The 21,213-nt window shown below is 49.6% G+C and overlaps 1 protein-coding gene across 10 annotated transcripts in view; it reads right to left on the bottom strand.

The window, feature by feature from the left end:
• Positions 1-19,235: 19,235 nt before the first annotated feature.
• SVIL (supervillin) overlaps positions 19,236-21,213 on the bottom strand; it is a 65,817-nt gene continuing 63,839 nt past the window's right edge. For 9 of the 10 annotated variants that reach the window (XM_082320415.1, XM_082320418.1, XM_082320420.1 and 6 more), the window contains one exon: positions 20,169-21,121. In XM_082320415.1, coding sequence (XP_082176541.1) covers positions 21,035-21,121 — 87 coding nt within the window. In that variant the 3' untranslated portion in view covers positions 20,169-21,034. Of the gene's footprint in view, positions 19,719-20,168; positions 21,122-21,213 lie in introns of those variants that run through there. The other variant, XR_014229060.1, reaches the window with a different exon arrangement.

Below are 21,213 nucleotides of genomic sequence, written 5' to 3'. Positions count from 1 at the left end.
GCCTTGGCGTAGACAAACCCCAAAGTGTTAAACGGCTCATTCCAGGAGATGGAGAAAATAGAAGCAGACACAGGCTGAGCCCGAGTTCCCTGACGCCGAGCCCTGGTACCCTGAGGCTGGCTGAAGTCCAGCCCTGTGCTGCTGGCTTGCTGGTCTGCTCACGGCTCCCCCAGGCGCAGGGCACCTCGCGGTCCTCCGTGGGCTCCTGCACCTCTTCCTCGCCTTGTATGGAGGTCCTCTGCACAATGAACATTGTTTTGGTTGTGCTTCTCTGGCCTTTTTCTCCCTCTCTCCCTCTGACTTTTCTGAGAGAGAGAGAGGTGCTGGCCAAAGCTGAACGCACCATTCCAGGAGAGGAAATACCATTATACTGGCATCATGAACAAGAGGGATCCTAGTGCTGTATTTAAAGCAAAGCATGAGCCCTGGGTACATCTGGGTTCTGTTCTCAGTCGTGCTACGGGTTTTCTCTGAAGTTTGTCCTACTTACACGGAGTCTCTACGCCGCAGCCTCTCTCTCTGTGAAAACAGGGCTGTAATATTTTTCCTGCATCTTAAAAGTATTGGGGTTGTGAAAGACTCGGATACTTGAGTGGAGATGTAATTAAAAATGCAAGATAGGGTGGATTAATTATACCCCAGGCCTCTGGTAACAGAAGCCAAATGTCTTGTTCTGTGGTTTTATAAGGAAGAAATATTTGTTTGGACCATGCCGTGTCATCAGGCTCTGCTCCCCGGTGCTGATGTATGGGGGCTGACGCAGAGCTGGGGGCTGGGAAAGCCGCAGTGGGGAGAGCAGGGACACGAGCTCCCCCCAGATCTGCACTGGGGTGCTTGGTGCTGCTGCTGTGATTTACTTAAGCACAGACAGGGCCTGATTCGGCAAGTTGCTGAATACATCTGGAGTTGAGCAAGCAGGGCACTGACTCCAGCCTGGCTTAACAACCACCTCAGCATCAAACAGCCCCGTTTTAGTGGATGGGGCAGGTCTGGGGGTTTTTTGGTATATGGCCATGCACAGCCATCACGGCGTTTGCCTCCTCTCTCCGTGTGTGTGTGTGTGTGTGCGCGCGCACGTGACTGCAACACGCACACGCTTCTTGGCCAATATGCCTGGTGGTAAAAGATGAACCTAACTGCAGATTCGGCACGCCGGGGTTAACCTCCGACTTGCTGGCAGCCGATGCAGCTCCAGCCCTGTTTCTTGTTTTGAGAAGAGGGGAAAAAAGACCCCCCAACCTTGTTTGATTTGTTCCTGTAATAGCAGCTGATCTTGATTGGATTTTATCCAAGTCTTTATGTGATTATACGGCCCAATCCCCACAGTATGTACACAAAGCTATTTAAAAAAGATGAGACATTTTAAAATACAGTTGGGCTTTAAAAAGGTCTGCTTAAATTGTAAGAAATACTGAACTTCTGCCAGGGATTTTGGTATTTGGGAGAAAATTGAAATCCCCTTACAAGATTTGTTACATTATTGAGCAATTATAAGTATTCCTAGTTAAATAATAATTAAAAAAAAAGCAGTTTTACTGGTCTTCTGCTAGTGAGTTGTCAAGCAAAAATAAAACAAAATATGCCAGTGTACGCGTATTGAAGCAGAGTTCCTGCGGGAGGGGAAAAGCCCGCAAAGCAGATTGATGGCCGTGGTGCGTCTCTCTCTTGTAGAAACATGACAACATAGAGAAAAGAGAGGACGGGGGAACTCACTTGTGGTGTGCGTAAGAATTGGCTGAGAAGCAAAGCCCTTATTTTCTCTGGATAATTTTTTCCTAAGTGAGCAAATGCCTGCTATAGAAATGTCAAACATTTTCCGAGCAAGGTTCCAGGTAGAGAGTGTTGACTTGCGTATCTGAGAAATCACTTAAACTACAAACTTCATGAGCAGATGTCAGTGTTTTGAAGCCGTTTGACATTATTAAAGATGCAGGTGGTACGTTGGCACTACTGACTCAGCTCTGGGCAGCAATGGGCATTGCCTGGGAGACACAGTATCTCATCACTCTTCCCGAAACTCTGGTCACGCTCAATGAGGAAAGCCAGGCTAAGATGAACTATAAATCTCAAAATACATATTTTTAGTAAAAATTATGTGTGAAGTCCAATTTTAAAAAATTATAATAATATTGATGTTACTGGTATGTATGTCATTTTTCACGTGTAACAGGAAACACACCAGATCTTTCATGTCAGCTTAGGCCAAACCTAGTAGACTGTGAAACTCTAGAGAAGAAAGGGATTTAAAAATTGCAGTTTTGTCTCCAACTTCCTGTTTTCTTGCTGCTCCCAGATTTCCCCAGGTGCCTTCTCATTTTCATCAGCTCCCAGCAGCCAGAACCTTGTCATCTAATATGTTTTTAGAGTGTATTAAGTCCAAATGACCAGTACTCAATGACCAAAACACGCCTGGTCAAGGCTGCCTTGCAGGGTCTTGTCTCTATGCCCGGCCTGATCCTGCAATGTGCCCAGCACCCTCAGCTCCCCCCTCACCAGCACTCTGCTGCAGGTGGCTCTTAGAGTCATAGCACGGCTTGGGTTGGAAGGGACCTTTGAAGATCATCTAGTCCAACCCCCTGCCATGGGCAGGGACACTTTCACTAGATCAGGTTGCTCAAAGCCCCATCCAACCTGACATTGAACACTTCCAATGATGGGGCATCCACAACTTCTCTGGGCAACCTGTTCCAGTGTTTCACCACCCCCATCATAAAAAATTTCATCCTTATGCCCAGTCTAAACCTACCCTCTTTCCATTTAAAACTGTTGCCCCTTGTCCTGTCACTACAGGCCCCTCTTCTCCGCTAGCAGCAGCTTTCCTTTTGGCTGCCTCTCCACAACACCAGGGAAGGGAGCGTGGCAGAATGTAATGCCCAAAGCAGCATTAATTCCGCCCCCGTGGGCCCCCAGAGCACCTACCAGCGAGGCTGCGCTCCTGCTCCTCCTGACCAGCCATGCTCTAACCGGGGGAGCAGCACTTTGCAATTCCTAGACCCATGGTTCAAATGTTGATGCTACTCCTTACACTTAAAACCACTCACAGTGTCTCTAAAATAGAACTTGGTGGGGGGCTGATGTGTTTGCCTTTTTTTTTGTTTAGGTTTTTTTGTGTGGTTTTTTTTTTTAAGTGTGAGCACTTTTTGTCCCAGGTACAAATGTTTGCAGGGCAACAGAGGCTGCAGTGGGACCGTGCCCGTTTCTAACTGACGCCAGGTGAGATACCTGCTTGCCCTCTGCTGCCTGCGCAGGACACTCCAGACTCTCCAGTGAAGATGGCTCAAATGGGAGAAATGAGTGTGTGTGTGCTGGGCCAGCTTCGTGCCAGGCAGCAGCTAAAGGACTGGGACTGAGGCATTTTCCTTAGCACTTTCTGTGTCAGGCCCTCAGGCCGCTGGGGCTAGAAGAGTTTGCTAGAGGAAGAACGCGAGGTGAAAGCTCTGGAAAGCACAGTAAGGTCCCATAGGTTTAATCTGAGCCCGCTCAAACCATGTGAATTTGGCAGGTTGAGTTTCCAAGTTCATCTGGCTGAGACACGGAGGAATCAAAGAGAAAGAAATCTCCTTTTCACTTGGTTCCAGGTGGAGCAAGATAACTTGTTCTGGCAGCTTTTCAGTGTCCCAGAAATGTGTAATGATGTACTCCAAAGTGCATGCCCCTACCCTCTGGGGGAGAGTTCAGCATCTGCAATAAACTTGCATAGCCTAAACCATGCCCAGAACAAGAGGATGCTTTTCAAAAGAAGCTGGCGAGTTCTCACTGTTGCCTTCAGCAGTTGCAGTTCAGCCAGTTGATTTAATAAGGCCCTTCAATGTATGTTCTGCTTCCAAAAAAACGGATCTCCTTTACTATTCAAAAGGCAACAATCAACCTAAGGGGGAAAAAAAAATGTTTGCAAATATGAATGTTTCCTTCAAACTGTGAGTTACGCTGTTTTCCTGCTCAGCTGGCACTGTTTTGACACGTACATGTCAGTATTCAACATGCTAATTAAACGCCTCGCGCCACACAGGCGCTGGCCCCTTTTAGCACTTACTTGAAAATTCCCAAAGGAGCCGGTGCCCGTGCCCACACCCGAGCAGCACCGCTGCCCGCCGCCGCCTCGCGCCGGGACCGAACCTCAGGGCCACGCGCACCGAGCCCGAGTCACGGCCGCTGCCAGGTCCCCCGGCTTCCCTAAGGAACCTCTGGCGCAGCAGAAAATGAGAACGGAAGCAGAAGCATTAACTCTTTGCTTTTCTTTGGGGAAAACCCAGGGAAAAAGTAATTCCTCAGTAATATCCCAGAAGCGTAGTTCACATATGGGATGTTTAGCAGTGCTGAGAATCACCTACGCTTTAATACACGATAAAATACTAGGATGATTTATTACACAAGAAACCTTTCGATTATATTTAATGAGCTTCCATTATATCGGTTTATTAGAAGAGAGACAGTCCTCATTAAAATAATTTCCAGAATTGAACTGGAAACATTATTAGACATATTTGGAGATATAAAAGTCTCATCTAAGGGAAAGGGGAAAGGCGTGTATTTGTCTGAACGTGAAAGTAGAGAGATCCTTTTAAATGTGAGGAAGGTGCCACACACAGCAATAGTTCAGTTTTCCAAACTAAATTTTAGCTTTAGTCAATGCTTATTTTCAAGTTCTGTGCTATTTCTCTGAGCAGTCTTGTTTTCCCATTAAGAAATATGTTAGATAAGGTTTGGAAGAAACTAGATAAAGAACAACTGAGTTTGTTGCAGATGCTGACTCAATTCTGTAGTCTGAAAATAAGCAATGGAAAGGTTTTGTCCCGGAGAAGCAGAGTGACAGCTTTGTGCTCGGCTTTCACATCACCTCGGGCTTCTCTCAGAATGATTTATTTTTCACTTTACTCTGTATTAATTAAATGGTTTGTGTGATGCATCATAAAAGCTGGAAACACAGCAGCAAAATCCATTTTCCTCATGTACTGCCGATCACCAGCGACATGAAAGCCTTGGCAGAGCCCGTCAGCGGAGCACGGGTGAGTGTCAGACACACGTCTCCTTCCCGAGTCACGCAAGAAAGGAAAACTTATTGAAATGTTTGTGTGTTTGTGTTGGACCGGGCAGCCTGAAAACTCTGCTTAATGACACGAGAGGAGTTTAACATAGTTTAAAGCTACTCTGATCACTAATCTCATCATAAAGAAAGTTGTGGGCTTTTTCTACTTCCCCAACTCCCACCGGCTTCATTGTCCGTTGATGTCAATAGGAATGGGCGCCCCGGGTCTGCAGTGGTGAGTCTGACATTTTAATGAGCCGCAGTACAGGGTCTGAGCAGCACTGAATAACCCGGCCTCTATAGATTATACAGACTTAGGGGAGTGGGAGAGGAAGAGAGAGACAGACACGAAAAAAAAAAAAACTTTTCTGCCTAGCTTTACACTGACTGGAGCGGAGAGAGCCATCAGCAGGTGATAGGATTGCATCCAAGTCTTGAATTTTTCCTTAGAAATGCCTGTAAAAGCCAGAGCCTGCAAAGGGTCTGAATAAAACATGAGGTGAAAAATGGTGCCTCACTACTACTGTGAAGAAAAATTAGTGGTGGAACAGGAGCGCCCCTTCCCCGGTTTGATTGTAGCTGCAATCCTAGGAATTAATTACAGCTTGGCCACTGGATACCTGGCCAACAAACACTCATATTGTATGGAAAACTTATTTCTAGACTTCTTTAATTGTCTCACAACTTTTTTTTCCTAACAAAAGACTTTTGTTCCACTTAACTCACAGAGTGCCTGGCCACTGGCTTTGTCTGGAAAATAAATAAATAAACAGAGTGGATGTTTATACTATATTTGTTAGTCACATTGCAGCACAGCTCAGGGCACCTGAAGTTGAGCACCTGAGTTGCCTGTGTGGTCACAGGACCGCAAATGACACCCAAAGGGTGACCCAGGACATCCAAGGCAGGTGTTGAAAGGCAGGAGGTGTGACTTCACCTTCTCTATCAATTCGAGTGGGAGGTGAAGGGACCTATGCTGCTCTCGTGAGCCACCTCACTGTTTGTAAGATGAAGCAAATCTCCCTGAAACTCTTTTTTTTTTCCACTTTTCTTTTTTCTCTTTTTGTTCACCGTGCTGGCCAGAGCTGACCTGCCCCTGCTGGGGCCTGCAGTGCTATGACGTCTCACATCTGACATCACAGCGCAAGGTGGGCTGAGCGCCCTGTGGGATGGACCTCTCAATAGAGCAGTGTATGTGTCTCCTGCCTCTCTAAAATGGTCCAGCCATGCTGGGAAAAGCTTCAGAATAAGGATTTCTTTCTCTCCGTGGATAGGAAGGGGTCCAACCCGACCTTGCTCTATGCAGGAACAAGACTGCAGATTCAATTTTTACGCCACTGATCCTGATATAGAAGTTCCTTTTGGAAATGGGCAAAGACTATTTGCCTCTGTTCCCAGAGGGCAAGGAACTGCCACAGGACAGGAGAAACATTTTGTCACTATCACTGACTTATTTGAATTTCCAGGAAGAATGCAGAGTGATGAAATCACCTCTCCACTGCTGGCAGGCTGCCGCTGTCGCAGGTGATCGCTGGCTGCAGCGAACTATCCCTTTGTACGTCCTCTTGGCCAACCTCAACAAAACCCACACAAAGCAGGACGTCGCACCTCCTTCGTGGTACAAGCCTCCTGCAGGGAAAGTTCAAGGTTATGATGAGCAATGTCCTTCACCAACAATGGGAAGAGTCTTGTCACCTGCTTTCGTACTCATCTTGCCTCCGGTGGGAATTTTAAGCAAAGTCATGACTATCAGTTTTGTTTTTCTACAGAACAGCAAGCCTTGGAGCAAAAGAGCTGAAGGTAGAAGAGCTAGCTCATTTACTTCTCCTGTGCTGGACTGCTCCAACAGCACACAGTCTTATTTTCTTTTCACACCCGGAGCAGTTTTGCATATGCCAAGGGGATTTCCACCCCTACTTTGGGAAACTCTGCTACCTTCTCTTACTTTGTACCTGTGTCCTTGCATAAAACACAGTTTTTCCTGTCTGTAAATTCATCCCGTTACATCTAATCTTGTCCCAAATGAGCCACCCTTGGTGTTTATAGCCTTTAAATACTTGCAGAGGGTTATCATATCCTCCTCCTTTAGTCATCATTTGGAAAATGTTGTTTATGCTGAATTCTTCCAGGCTTTCCTCATCCAGCCGGTCCCTCCCACCTCTCATCTGTGGTGGTGCTCTTTGAAAGCCCTGCAGCCTGCCTGCATCACGCCGGGCCGGAGGTGCACAGCAACCATCGCAGCAGCCCAGGTGCAGCTCCGGCAGAGCCCTGTTGCAGCCCCAGCACATCCTCACTCTGCGCTGTGAGACCTCAGTGGGCAGCCCCGCATCGCACAGCCTTGTCCTGTCCTGTCCCACGTTGCAGCAATGGCTGCTGTCAGCCCTCTGCCTTCCTCCCTATTGATGAGCAGCGTTTCGGATTATTTCCCCCAAATGTATTAACTTCAGTTTTCCCAGGCGCAGTCTAATTCACTTATTTCCTGCTCATATTTCTAACCTCTCCAGCTTCCCCCATATTATTGCTACATCCTCCCTCATTTGCTTTCAACTGCCTGGGCCAAATTACAGAGAAAGCAGAGATGAGCCAGGATGTGTATCCAGGCTCTCTGCCAGCCATTTTGCAAAGAAATCACCCAGGCCTCAAGATCCCACCTCTTGAGAGTCACAGCGACTCACTGTGAGTTAGCAAACGGCCGTTCTCTTTCCAGCCGACCTGGCTGCAGGGGCAGGATCGGTAGCAGTCGCCAGCTGACCCGCGTGGTCATGGCGGCTTGAAGGTTTCCAACTCCCGCAGTGACCTGCAAGGTGCCCCTGGGTCCTCAGGGGAGATGGTCAGCTATTATTTCCACACAGTCATCTGAGGTATAGACAAAAAATTGTACGTGTCCTGATTTTCAGATGCCAAGTGCTTATAGTTTCTTTCCATTGGTGATTTTGGCAATCACGCTACCTAAAGAATGGAGCTCTGGGCCTGATCTGACGCAGCAGAAAGGTTCACCACCTTTGAGTTTCACCTTTGAAATTGCTTTCATGTAGGCGAACGAATTTCAGCAATTTTGGAATTGTCTGCGTGCCTGTGTGTGCATTTGTTCACATGTATGTGTTCTGGTTTTGGGGGCAGAGACCAGGCGGAGGGACATTAGTGCTCCCCGAGAGCACAGGGACTAAAGGGCCGATGACAAGGGTCACTGAAGTCTGAGGCCTCACTTGGGAGTGGGGTGGCCTGTGCTTTAGCCAGCAAGCTGTTGCATATTTTCCCTCTTCACAAATAGCCTGAATCACCTCACACCTACATAAGCTGCTTTCCAGGAGGTGACCTGCTTTCCTGAATCCAACCATTTAATCAAACCGTGTTTTATTTTTGTTTTAGTTCTTTATGTAAAGTTACTCCTGGTTCACGAACACTTTCAGCAGCTGTTCATGGCCTTTCATCATTGCACCTCTCACTTCCTCAGGGCTTTTTCCCACTCGACGACGGAGGCATCATGTCTGCCGATGCGAAGTGAGTGTTCCTAACTTCACTGCCTTCAGCTTTTAGAAAAATGACTCCTTAGCAGGAAATGGCTTATATTTCACTGGACTGCAAATGATCCTGCAAACTAATATTTACTAAGTCGGACTCAACCTGTGGAGCGTTTCTGGTACCCAGCTGCTCGACACCTGGGCAGGCAGGGCCAGCTCCGCAGACCGGCTGTGATGTGGCCCCCAGATACCCTTAATACCCCCTTAATACCCTGAATGACACAGAGCTGCCACCTGCCCAAGCCCCCCCTGTGCGAGCCCAGTCCCCTCCGCTCCCCCCATCCCAGCAGGGTGACATCCGATGGCCAGGAACATGACCTGCAGCCCCTCGGGCCAGATGTCAAATCCAAATCTCACAACAGCTCTAAGGACAGTGTTACGGGGTAAAGGCAAGCTCGTGCTGCCTCCACCAGCCCAAGAGCAGCCAGGGCTGGTGTGCCTTGCGCAGAGATCAGTAGTGGAGACCCCGGTACCTTGGAGCCCCTCAGGGAGGGGAGGAGGACCCCAAGCTCCTGCACAGCTCTAGGTGGGAAGGTGAGGAGTCCTGCTGCAATGGCAAGGGCTCAGGGCAGAACTGCCTTAACTTAGGCACCTCCAAACACCAACAGTGGGATTCCCCTCTCCTCACTCTACAGTGGAGCCATATACCCCAGGCTCCTTAACAGTCACTAAGGAGAAGGAAAATCATTTCGGATACAATTCACCTGACTTGATATACCTGTCTCCTTTTGGATGAGGTGACTCCAATCCTAGAATCCAGCAGCTGAACTGAGTAGAGCTCTGCTGACTACAGATCTGAGCGGTGGTGATTGCTTCCCCAAAATCTCCTCTTAGCCCCTGTGTGGAGCCATGAGGCAGATTCAGGTGCAAGATGCTCTGCAAGTCTGAAGGCTGAAAATGGGCAAAAGGAAGAGTGGGCAGGCAAGGCATTGCACTGGTCACAGTGACAAAGCCATTTATAGCTGCTTCCATGCCCTCCCTTAGCTCACCCATTCCTGGCCATCTCCTCTTACAGGCAGGAGCAAAAGCTGAGGAACTATTGGGCCTTCAGCTTTAGTAAGTAAGTGCTGCAAAAAGTGAGGAAGAGACTTGGAATGGTGTAGTTGTCCCGGCCCTCAAGTTGTCTGTGCTTACCCAGCACCAGAATCGGGGGAAACAGCCCAGAGGCATCCCAGTTGGTGGGCTGGGAGCCAGCGCAGGTCCCCTGACGTCAGTGCAGCACTGTGCCCAAGCTAACAAACCTAGGGCTTATTAGCTCAGGTGCGATGCCAGGCGAATGCGTCAGTACTGCCGTCAGACCCGCTGCTACGTCTGTGTGACACCGGGCTGCATCTCATGTTGTTACCAGCTCTTCGTGCACGGGCAGCCCTGGGCTGCTGCCTGGTTCGGAGCGTACGCAGCTCATAACCACTACTTGCTTCGGGCCAAATGTGCAAGGCCCACCTCCCTCCCCTTCTATATACACAGTAATCAGACCCATGAAAAAGTCATAGCAAGTGAGAGAGAAGAAAGTCCAAGCCTGGTTTTGGTCACCCATTTGGATCTATGCCTTGGAAATGAGCAAACTGCCAACAACCCCTCAGCATGAGCAGCTGAACCTCACTTTGTTAGTTCCCATGTCCTGAACAAATGTCCTTCACTTCTCACTTGATGTTTGAGACCTCCTCTCTCCTCCCAGGTATTAAAATGTGTTCTTACAGGTTGAAACTGTTGTGGTCCCAAAATGCTTTCAGAGACGTGATGCATGCAGGTGACAACACACACCGTCACTGGTGTTACGGGGCAAGAAGGCTGCTGTTGGTTAGTGCATTGAGCCCTTCCTAACAGTGTTCCCATTGCAAGGTAAAAAATACTTGAGTATTCAGCACATAAAGTGCTTAAAAATAAGAGTTTTGTGTGTGTGCAGGGTTGGGGGCTGGTTTCTCTGCAAACTGCCACGCTGTGATCCGGCTGAATATTTCAGCAGCGGAATAAAAGCCTCTCTCCAACTCTTCTGGCCCCAAGCACCCAAATAAGGGTGTATGTATTCAGCACAAGCACTGCTCTAAACCCAAGCCCCAAACGCTAGCAGGTGCTTCTCCCTCTCTTTTCATCATCTGAGCGTAGCTGATGTCTCCTGCCAATTTCAAAGGCGAGCGAACACAATGGTGATGGGGGGCAAAGCAGCTGGGGGGGTGGCAGGAGGGGGCACGGAGGGGGCCCTGCTTGGCAAGGTGAGCGGTGCCCGCCGGGCTGGCGGCGGCCCTGCCAGCTCTCTTTGTGCTGCTCCGGGAGGCAAGGGGGGAAGGAAGAGACGACAGGGAGCGAGTGAATTCAAAGTGAAGCGGCTGGGGCCAGCGAGCCGTGGCTGATCTGTGCCAGCTGTGAGCCACTGCTCCCCTAGTCAATGTGCCAATTATTTTGCTGGAGTAGGGAAGAAAGAGCCACTAGACTTGTGTGTGCATTCGTGGCCGATGGGGCGGGAGGAGGGTGGTGTGGATCTATGGCAGGACTTTACCTGTACGCACCCCGCTGACCCACAGTCATCACAAATTCCCTAGTGCCGGGCATTTGGGGTGTGCTCCGTGCACAGCCGCAGCCTGGCCAGCCCAAACTCCCGGGTCCCCAGGGAGAGGGAAAGGGTGGCCATGCTCCCCATGCCTATGCCAGAGCACGGAATGCCACAAAACCAAGCCTGTGTCTGCCAGGGAGTCATTCCCGGAGCTGCCGCAGGGGACGGGACCTCAGCACTAGCTTGCTTAAGACAATCGACTGGCGGGGAAAATGTTCGGCCCCAAAACTGCCCCTGCTGAACCGCCGGCATCAGCACAGAGGGCAGTCCTCTCCCCTCTCCTCTGTCCCCTGGGCCATGATCCCCAAGGAGCCACTCCTGTTCTCACGGCCACAGGATGCTTTTGCCCTTTTCATGCACTTCTGGATGGAGGAGTGTGGTTCACGTCAACCACAGCTACTGTCCCCAAGCTGGGATTAGTGCCGCCTGCGTGGGAAGAGGGTTGGGTCAGGACAGCTCTAACACCCCCGGTGGGATGTCAGGGGAAAACCGCGGCTGCTGAAGGCTTGTGAGGAGGGGCTCGCACAGCCTGGTCGTGCCCTCTCGTAGCGGAGCACCGCGGGCACGCGGCGGCCATGCCGGGCCGTGGGACGCTGCCGTAACCCCGCCAGCCCGGGGGCGTGAGCCGGGCACCGGAGCCCAGCGCCAGCAGGGATGAGCCGGTGCGGCAGGAGGGCCCCTCGGGATGGCGGCGGCAGCCGGCAGCCCCAGGACCATTTTCTGGGCGCTCCCTTGAGTACCTGACTTTGTGTACGCTGGTGCCGAGCCTGCCCGCGGGGCATCGCAGCCTGCCGCCATCCCAGCCCCTGCCCGGTTTGCACCCCTGCCACAAGCCCCTCCGCAGGGCAGCGTTGAAACCCCAATCACAATAAACTCATCGGAAGCCGCAGAGTGAAATGTCACGGCCTTCGCTGGGGCAAACGGTAACCAGGGCCGCCCGCCCCCACGCCCTGGGCCGAGGACAGCGAAGGCCTGCGGCGAGGTGCCCCTCCGCTGCCCGGCGGGCAGGCCCCGCCGGCAGGCCCTGCCTCGGGCCCGCCAGGCCGGCGGCCGCGCTCCCCGGGCAGCCCGGGCCCCGCGGGCCGCGGCGCGGCGGCGGTGCCACCTGCCGGCGGCGGGGCTCCACGGCGGCGGGCCCCGGGGCCGCGCTGCCGCCCGAGGCCGGCGGGGAGGGAGCGGGCTGGGCCCCGAGGCTGGGCGGCGGGGGTTTGTGCCCGGGGTGCGGTGGGGGCCGAGGCGGGCTTTCGGGGCGCCGGGCGCCGCCTCTGGCTGCGGGGCTGCGGGCCGCGGAGGGGCCCCTGAGGGCTCCCCGGGCGCCCGGCCGGCGGGCGAGGTGAGGCGAAGGGAAGGGCGCCCCGGCCCGCAGCCCCGGCTCCGGGGGTCACCCTGGACGGCTGCAAAGCGGCGGGAGGGCAGGAGCGGTGGCAGCCGCGCTCTCCTGCCCCGCGTCCCGCCGGCGCCTTCTGCTGCGGCCACAGCGCAAGGCTCGCCCCGCAGGCGATGACGGGCGCCGCGGGGCGGCCCTGTGGGGACGGGCAGGCTGACAGCGCCGAGCCGGAGCAAGCGCCTGCGAACCGACCCCCCGGCCTCGCCGCTGCACCCCGGCGTTTTAAACGCGTGTCCCGATGAAGGGCACCTGGTGAAGCCCCCTGCGGCACTGCAGTAGCTGCGCCCAGCTCACACGTAGCCGGAGGAAGGACGTGGGCCTCTAAGGCGATGGCGTTCTCCCGGCAAGCGAGGGTTCGAGGCAGGGCGGTGTGGGGAGGCCGGCTGGCCCAGCCAGCGGCGGTGGCAGCGGGGCAGGAGCACCCGCGTTACTCATGGGGAGCAGGAGGCACAGCGTTCGCCGGCCCTGTTTTGTGCAGGGCGGTAGGCGGTCACCCGCCCGGTCATCTGCCCTCGCAGGGGCCCGCGGCCGTGGCTCACGTGATGTGGCATGAACGTGCGACAAGGACAAGCTGAAAAATGAAAATGAAAACGCATTTTAATCACTCTATGTTGGCATTTTTCCAACGTTTTTTCCTCATCTTTTTTCTTCCAAGAAGGCTCAGTCATTATCCCATTTACCAGGAGTGCCTTCCCATTAGCAAACGTCCTCCGCCTGCCTTCACCGGGCTCTGCCTGCCTTCCCACGCACGGCTCAGTCCCTGCTTTGGAAAATGCTGCTCTAAGGGGTTTCTAACTCTTCTTAATGAATTTGGCTACGAAAGGGGAACGTTTGGTGTATATCCTTCGGGAAGAAACAAACCCATCAGAGATCCCTCAGGGGACAGAGTGAGGAGGCCACATGCACAAGCATGTTTCCAGAAGCTCCGCTTTCACACTCGTTTGTGTCTGATAAGGACCATCTCCTTCTAGAGATGCAACCTGGAAGCAAATCTGCTGTTACCAGGCTCTCACAGACCACTGCCTCTTCTGTGTCATCAGAAATGAGGCAGCTGGGGTAAGATCCTCAAATACAAACCCACACATTCTTCTAGCACTTGGTCTTATGGTCTGTGAACATCAACAAGCACGGTGTGTTGGGGAAGGTGGTATCTTGTTTGTCCAACCAATACTGGGTCCTCATAAACCTCACCTTATGGAGTCTCTGCACGTATTTTAAGGACAAACTGTAGATCTTCTCCTGTGGAATCTACTCTGTCCAAACTGGTACCAAGACCAGTGGTGGTTCCAGAGGATCTCATCTTCACAGGTCATTCCTGAAGGGCTCCAACTTGTCCCTCTGTTGCTCAGACTCTGGGCTCCCAGGTTCAGTCCTGTTGCTGCCCTGGGACATTTTGGCCGGTCCTGCTGTGCCTCCCGTCACTCCCGGCCTCGAGTGCTGCATCTGCTTCTGCAAAGTCTGTCTAGCAAGTCTCTGCAGTCATGTGTTGGCAGAATGCATGGCTCTATCTAAATCAAAAAGCATTGCAAAAATTGTCTGTTTTGTTGGAAATTTTGATACTAAAGTAAACCAGAGGCTTCTGGATAAAGTCAAACCCTCAGACTATTTCTGGTAGTTTTCCTTTTGTGAAGTGTGCTACGTTCCTTAGTATTTATTCCACGGGTGTGGTGTGGTACGGTGCAGCACAGTTCTGCTTCTGGTCTGCAGCCGAATTTTGAAAATCTTTTCTGAAATAGAGAATCATCTTTCCCAGATCACTAATAAACCACTTGGAAAGAATTGGGGGGAAAAAAATACACCCCCCCCCAACTGTGCAATAAGGCACCAGCAATTGTATTCCTGAAATACAAAAGTTAGAATTGTTAAAAAAAACCCCCACATACTTAAATTGTAATACTTAAGTGAAATGAAGGTAGCAGTCAGAGTTGGAAAAAGAAAAAGCATTAGAACTAGCAGAGATTTTACTTGGAAACTACTTACATAAATGACTTAAGTTCAAAAAAAGCTATAGAAGTGAAACGATAAAATATTGCCTGGGCCCCCGTAAATAAACCAAGCCAAATCAATTACTTTTCTGTCTGTAAGTCATAAGCAATTTATAAAGCATAGAGTGAATGAACAGAGGCACTTATAATAAAGTGTTACCACTTCAACAACATTATTATATACAGCATCCAATTTCTGGAGCTAGGAAGCAAGTGCCTTTCTTCACAGCAAGTCGCCATTGCCAAGAGTAGGGATCTCATCGAGGCTACTATATGTTTACTGGCTGCATAAAGACAATTAATAGCCCCACACGTAAACAGTTACCAGTTTACACAGCATATTTCTAAATTAAAGGGATTAAATATCAGAGCGCGGCTCTCACAGCACAAGCGGCTCAGCAATTGCCAGTGGAAATGAATGTGCTGTTGAGCACAGCCTGGAACCCCCAGGCTGCGGAGGGGGAGGCTGAGCAGTCACCGCCCTTTCGGGGAGGGTAAAATTGAAGCTGAACAGGTATCAGCTCTAAGTTAATTCACTGGGTATCAGCTAGCAATATGGAAAATGGGGACAATACAGGTGGTCGTCTTCTCCCTCCCCTCGCTCCTCCAGCAGTGCATGTGCTCTAGGACGTTTCTCTGGTTCAGTAACTTGGTGGGTAGTTCCGTGGACAGGTCCCTGTGGAGGAGAGAGCAGAAGTTTGGGGTGGTTTAGGTAATGTTTGCAGCCATGGTGTAGGCGGACAGGATAGATAGCTCCTCAAGGCCCCTTCGAGCTTGTCTAGATTGGTACAGTCACAAGCATAGAAATGCGTGACTGCAAGGGTTTGCCAGCACAGGGCCTGGGCTGTGTGCGCGCAGCCGTGCGTGGCGGAGCCAGGGACCTCAGGTGCATTCAGGAGCTTTTACCATGAATCCCTACAGCCCACTCTACCTTCCATTTGGGAAGACAAAGTTTTCTTCAAATGTCCTGGTTGCTTATTGCACTGAGAGAGCAGAAAACAAGACTGCTTCCTTTGCATAAATATTGTATCTTTTAGCAACAGGATGCAAGAAATTTGTCCAGAGTCTGGTACTTGCTGTGAAAATATATTCCTGCGCTAATCTAAGGGGCAACACTGAGCAGGAGTGATTTACAAAGGTTTATACAAGCAACATTTTACGGTCTTGCCAAGAGAGCGACTGGTTCTTTCTGCTCTGTCAGCGCGTCAGGGCTGCGTGCGGCCCTCCAGCCCTGGGGCTGCCCTTACTTCATGACTCTGGCTGTGGAAACAGGATGGGGCCGTCTTTGCCCCTTGGGCTGCACATCCTCATGGAGAGCGCAAGATTTGGCACGAAGGAGTGTGAAGATGCAGTCCCTGCTGCAGATCCTGCGTGCCTGCTGCCTTGGCACTTGGGCGCATTGCACCAATCCCCCAAGGAATAAAGGGCAGGGAACACCCGAAGGCAAACTAGCCCAGCTGCAGGAAAGGTGATGGTGTGCACACAGCGTATGGCGCTCCCTCTTTTTCACCGTTCCTCTGAAATATGCTGCACTTCAGGAGAAGCACAAGCCAGACAAAGATTTGTGTTGCTTCAGCTCCAGAGCGTGCAGCTTTATGGGCTGGTTGGGGTTGCTTCTTCAGCAGCTCCCCAGCTCCAGGAGCAGTCCCTGCATGACTGGCTCCCGGTCCCGGCTGCCACCCCAGAGCGCGGAGGACGGGGAGGAGGGCTGTCCTCCCCACGAGACAGGGCTGCCAGCTGCACGGCTGGGGAAATACTGCCACTTGGCTGCACACTCCCCTCATCTACCCCTAAGTATCACAAAACCAAACTGGAAAATCCCACGCAAAATATTCCTGTTACAGAGCAGGTCCTGGGGCTGCCAAAAAGGGAGTTTAAGACCACCTGCAAGTCACAGAGCAAGCGGGGATGCCTTGCAGCCAGCACCTTTGCTAAACCGAAAGACGCTGATTTTGAAGGGGAGAGGTATCACGCTGTGGGCAGGTACCACGTATGCGAGCGGCTGGTCCCCTCCCAGGCCGGGCGGTGGCTGACCAGCACAGTCCCTGGGATTGCCCTCCTGCCCGCCGGCGGGAAGAGCTGCTGCTTCGTCCTTTTCTTGCTGGGACTGGCCTTATTTACCGCTTGGCCCATGCCTCTATCCGTGCAGAGGTTTTGCACTTGTTCACCTCCAAGTTCAGAAGTCAGCGCCCAGAAAAATACCGCTAGCAAGAACAGCTAGCAGTACAGCTCACTTGCTAAGGCTTAACATGAGGGAAAAATATTATCAAAATATTTTAGCTGTTTTTTTGTATTACTGTTGTAGGACCAGGATTGTTGATAGTTGGATTAGATAGAGAAAAACTAGCACTGTGAGAACACTACCTCACAGTCACAAGTTTTAACAAAACTTAGCCACAGCGCCAGCATGAATCAGGAAACCACTGACTCTCCGGGCTGTTCTCTGGGCAGTTTTAGCTACTGCTCCCCAGGATAGCAGCAGAAAGAGGAGCTACTCACCGTAAGCTGTTCTTCCAGGTGCTCATCTTACTCCACTGATCAAATCACAGGAAAACAACATAGAATCAGCATTAACCTTACAGGGCCTATAAATACGAGACCAGAGGAGGGAGAACCAACCTGGCATTTCAAGCACTGCGCCCCAACCTCTTTCATCCCCATCAAAGATCAATTCACTCGTTCAGTCTCTGGAGGAAGGTTTTAAGTGTTCATCTACTCACGGCAGGGTCCTGGGCTTGTGTGATCAACCCCATGCTGTTGCCCTGCGAGAAGCACAGGGCCCCGTGTGCCCCCAGAGCCACGCCAGCACTGAGCGGCTGAGCACGGTCCTCACCCTGTGCCCAAAAGGGATTCCCCTGCAGCAGCAGCTGTCAGCTCCCAGCATCGTACTGGGAGAGCACATCGGGTGAACAGGGGCCTCGCATGTGTGAGCGGTGATTTGGGCGTACAGGATGCTTTCTCCTGCTTCTGGGCAGCAATGACCTATTATTGCAAACCTACTTTAGTTTCCACGCAAGGGGAGGGGGAAAGCAGGCACTTTGGAGAATATTATTATTTGAGCTTTTTCTCCTCATCTGCTTCTTGATCCAAAAGAGAAATTCACACTGCGAGTTAGCAGCAGAGACTGGTCAAATCATTCCTTCTGCCACTCCAGTCAAGCAGGTTTCACGCTGCCCGGGGGGCAGCAGCTCCCAGGAAGGGGGTCTCAGCCAAAGCATCTCTCCCCACGGGCTCCCCAGCCTCGGAGCCCCGCTGCGCAGGAGGCGGCTCTGCGCATGCCGCTGCCCCCCACCCACGACAGCACCGCAGGCTTTCGGACAAGCTCAGAATCAGCTTCACCACTTGTGCACACGGGTCCACAGCTCCTGCTCCGCTAATTACCTGTTCGGGAGACTGGCGGGATGTCGGTGGACAGAAACAAGCTCCCCCAAACTGTTAAAGGTTACTTTTCTCCCCCCACCTACCTTCCATTTTCCCTTCTCTTCTGGCTGAAGCATATGGGCTGTGGATTTTTCAGACATAATGTTTTATTTGCTGTTTTGGCATACTAACGTATTCACGTTTCCAGCCCATTTCACTGCTAACAAATCCGTACGTGTGCAGGAGTGTTTGTGCAATCAAAGAACAATATTTTTAAGAGTCAGGATTGAGCACATTAAAACCACTGGAGATAAGAACCATGGCTCAAGGCCTGGAAGCTGCGAGACTGGCAGAAAATGCAGAATGCCATGTTCATGGTACTGCCTTTTTCACATGGAGTCCTTGTACCAGGTACTTTGCCTTTGAATTCACGCAAGACATTGCGTTCTTGGGGGTCTGTCTGAAACAAGCAACCACCACTAGATGAAACCCAAGCAAGCAAGCAACCTCCCTCCCCATACCCAGGCAAAACCTGTTTCAGCTGTATTTCCCCACACAGCGCTATAATAAATGGTTCAAAAAGATTTTAATGGCCCTTTCCAATTTCCAACCGTAAATGGAATCCCCACAGTGCAAAGGTAGCAGAAAATTAAAGCATAACCCACAGTTCTGTCTAAGGCCTTACACTGACTTGCTTTCTCTTGTCAGCTTCACATTTGAGGAAAGCATTTTGATAAATAACAAGTATATTAAGGACAATAAAAATATTTTATTTTCTGCAAAACCTTGAAGTTTACCTAGGCAATGTTAGGAGTAAAGCACTTAAGTACGCAGTTGGGTTCTGCGTCCCGGTTCCTGGAACTGAGACACAAGATATCAAATTGTGTAAAAATCACAGTAACTCCGAGAGCTGACAACACTGAATTACGTTTCACTGCCTGCAGGTCCCTGTGCCAGCTTGTCTTGTCTTTTAGCTGAGATTCTAAAGGCTTTAAGGGTGGGTGGATGTTGCCCTTCAGCAGCACTTGGAGGACTGACGGTGTTTTCAAAAAACAAAAGCAAATGATATTACCCTGCCAGAGGGAAAAACAAGGTCAATCACGCTATGCAAATCAGCTCTCTGTTGGAGAGAAAAATCAAAACAGAGGAACCTGCTACCCCCAAGGTACAGATTGAACATGCATAAACAAAACTTAATTTCTGCTTGATTTTATCACCAGAGAGGGTGAAAGAGGAAAATATATGGGTGCAAAAATACTTAGATGAATACAGCAGTGACTTTGGAAACCTCTCAGTGCTTGAAAAATAAACAAACTAAGAGTGTCCCCCATGCAGAAGACATAGCCGAGGACCTCTGAGGAACCATCAGACATCTAAACATCTTTTTGCTGGAGGCTATGTGAGAAGTATCCTGGCTCTGAATACTGTTGCTACCCTTTTCTTGGGTTATTTCCCTTCAGTTCTTGACAGAAACCAGTAATGAAAGGAAATACACCAGTGCTGAAGATTCACCTGCAATATCTCGGGTCAGGTGAATAGTACTCACATATTTCTAGGCTTTTGGTTTATTTACTTAAACGCTAGCTTACAACCTATTAACTGATCTGTCAAAAACAAGACAAATTTTAACTATGGAGCAATATTTACTGCAGATCTTGATGAAATCTACATCTCACACATTCGAAGATCCGACGTCATTTCCCTGGGTCTCGGAGAACGACAAGAGCAGCAACAGGCACGACTGCAGGTGATCAGCTTTTACTTAGGCAGGAGGAGCTCTGAAGGGCTGCACGGCAGAAGAGAACTTAGGATGGCGGGAATGAAAACGTGAAATCCACTAGGCTACCAGAGGGGAACCACACAAGTTGTTAACAGAAATGCCAAATGCCTGAAAAACATTTCAAACAATAGCAAATGTTTACTGAATTACTCTATTCAAGGTCCTAATTAGCTGAATAAAAAAAGATTTTGACTCGGGTCCTTACTGAAAGAACGGACACGATGCCATACTCATTTTCAGTTCAAGTTTTACTCCTATTTGCACATAGGTTGAGAAGATTTTTTTCAAAGTTTGAAAAGCAGCATAATAAATTCGGTTTCGTGTATAAAACAGGGCAACCCAAAGGATACAGGAGTTGTGACTCTTCCAACATTCAGCATTAGTGTGTCGCACAATGTAATTTTATCTCGTATATTGATTATTTTCTACATTATCTGCTTTTCAAATTATAACTGTGTAACACCTGCAGATATCTAAGGTTAAAATATTTTGATAAAATACCGTGTTATGGAAGGTTCCAATGACTTCATATAGATTACAGTACAAAATAATGGCAAGTCAGAGCATCGCTAAGAGTTTATTCAGAAGCTTTTACTTTCGGTTCTTATATCACAAAAGACATGTTTAATGTTTACAACAAGTATTAGAAACTGAGATGTTTTTATTTCTACTATTATAAAAGTAACATAGGAGACCATCCTAAGCCATCTTCAAAATGCAGACCAATCTTCTTTTTTTGTATAGAAACTGTACACAAAAAACAAGGCACTATACATTTTTGGATAATAAAGTATAAAGGTTGATTCGCATAGTTTCTCAAGAAATCCATGCTATAAATACAAACGCTTTGTTCAGTTTAGCACCTGAAGCAGCACTGAGAACAATTCATTAACTATTGCAAAGGGAAACTTTTCAGAATGCGTAGGAGATACATATTGGTGGTATAGCTAATTCAGTACAAGCAACTGCCATCCAGCTACTTTTCTGTAGTTTTGACATGAAAGTCTTGAAAGTGAATATATATTGCATTGTTAAATACATACTTGTTCTATGTGTTTATATAAATATAAATTCTTTGTAATCCACAAACTAACAAAATAACACTTTACAAAGAGAACTTCTTCAAAAACAAAAATGGCAAGTATTGTATATAGCCAAAGGACACCTGCAGCAGTAGCTCAAGAAACTACTGTTTAAGTGCATAGGAGAGCAGAGCTTAAACACTTTACCTTTAAGAGTCAAAATTGAATTCCATTTCCAAAGAGTTCTCTTGGCCTTTTATAATATTACACACCTCCAGATAGGTAGTCACTAATAACTTCAGATTATTTCTATTTATTCTGTAAATGTGGGGTACAATTCTTCTAAAGGGCATAGAAAGTGAAAACAGACATCCCTTTAGTGCTCACTCCAATAAACACAACTTAGAAAAGTCCTTTTGCCTTCTTCAGATTAACCTGCTTCCAAGATGGCAGCGCATTGTACTCTTCTCTCGTCATCTCTAATGCAACCTGCATTTAAAATGAGAGGATATGCCATTAGGAAAAACACTTCTAAGTAGCAAAACTGTCAAATGACTTCACAGCACAGTTAGACACACATG

This window comes from Platalea leucorodia, assembly GCF_965183815.1.
Source record: "Platalea leucorodia genome assembly, chromosome: 1".
In the NCBI taxonomy this organism is placed as follows: Eukaryota; Metazoa; Chordata; class Aves; order Pelecaniformes; family Threskiornithidae; genus Platalea; species Platalea leucorodia.
The sequence above is the reverse complement of the archived record's forward strand: the minus strand, read 5'-3'. Positions and strand labels throughout refer to the sequence as shown.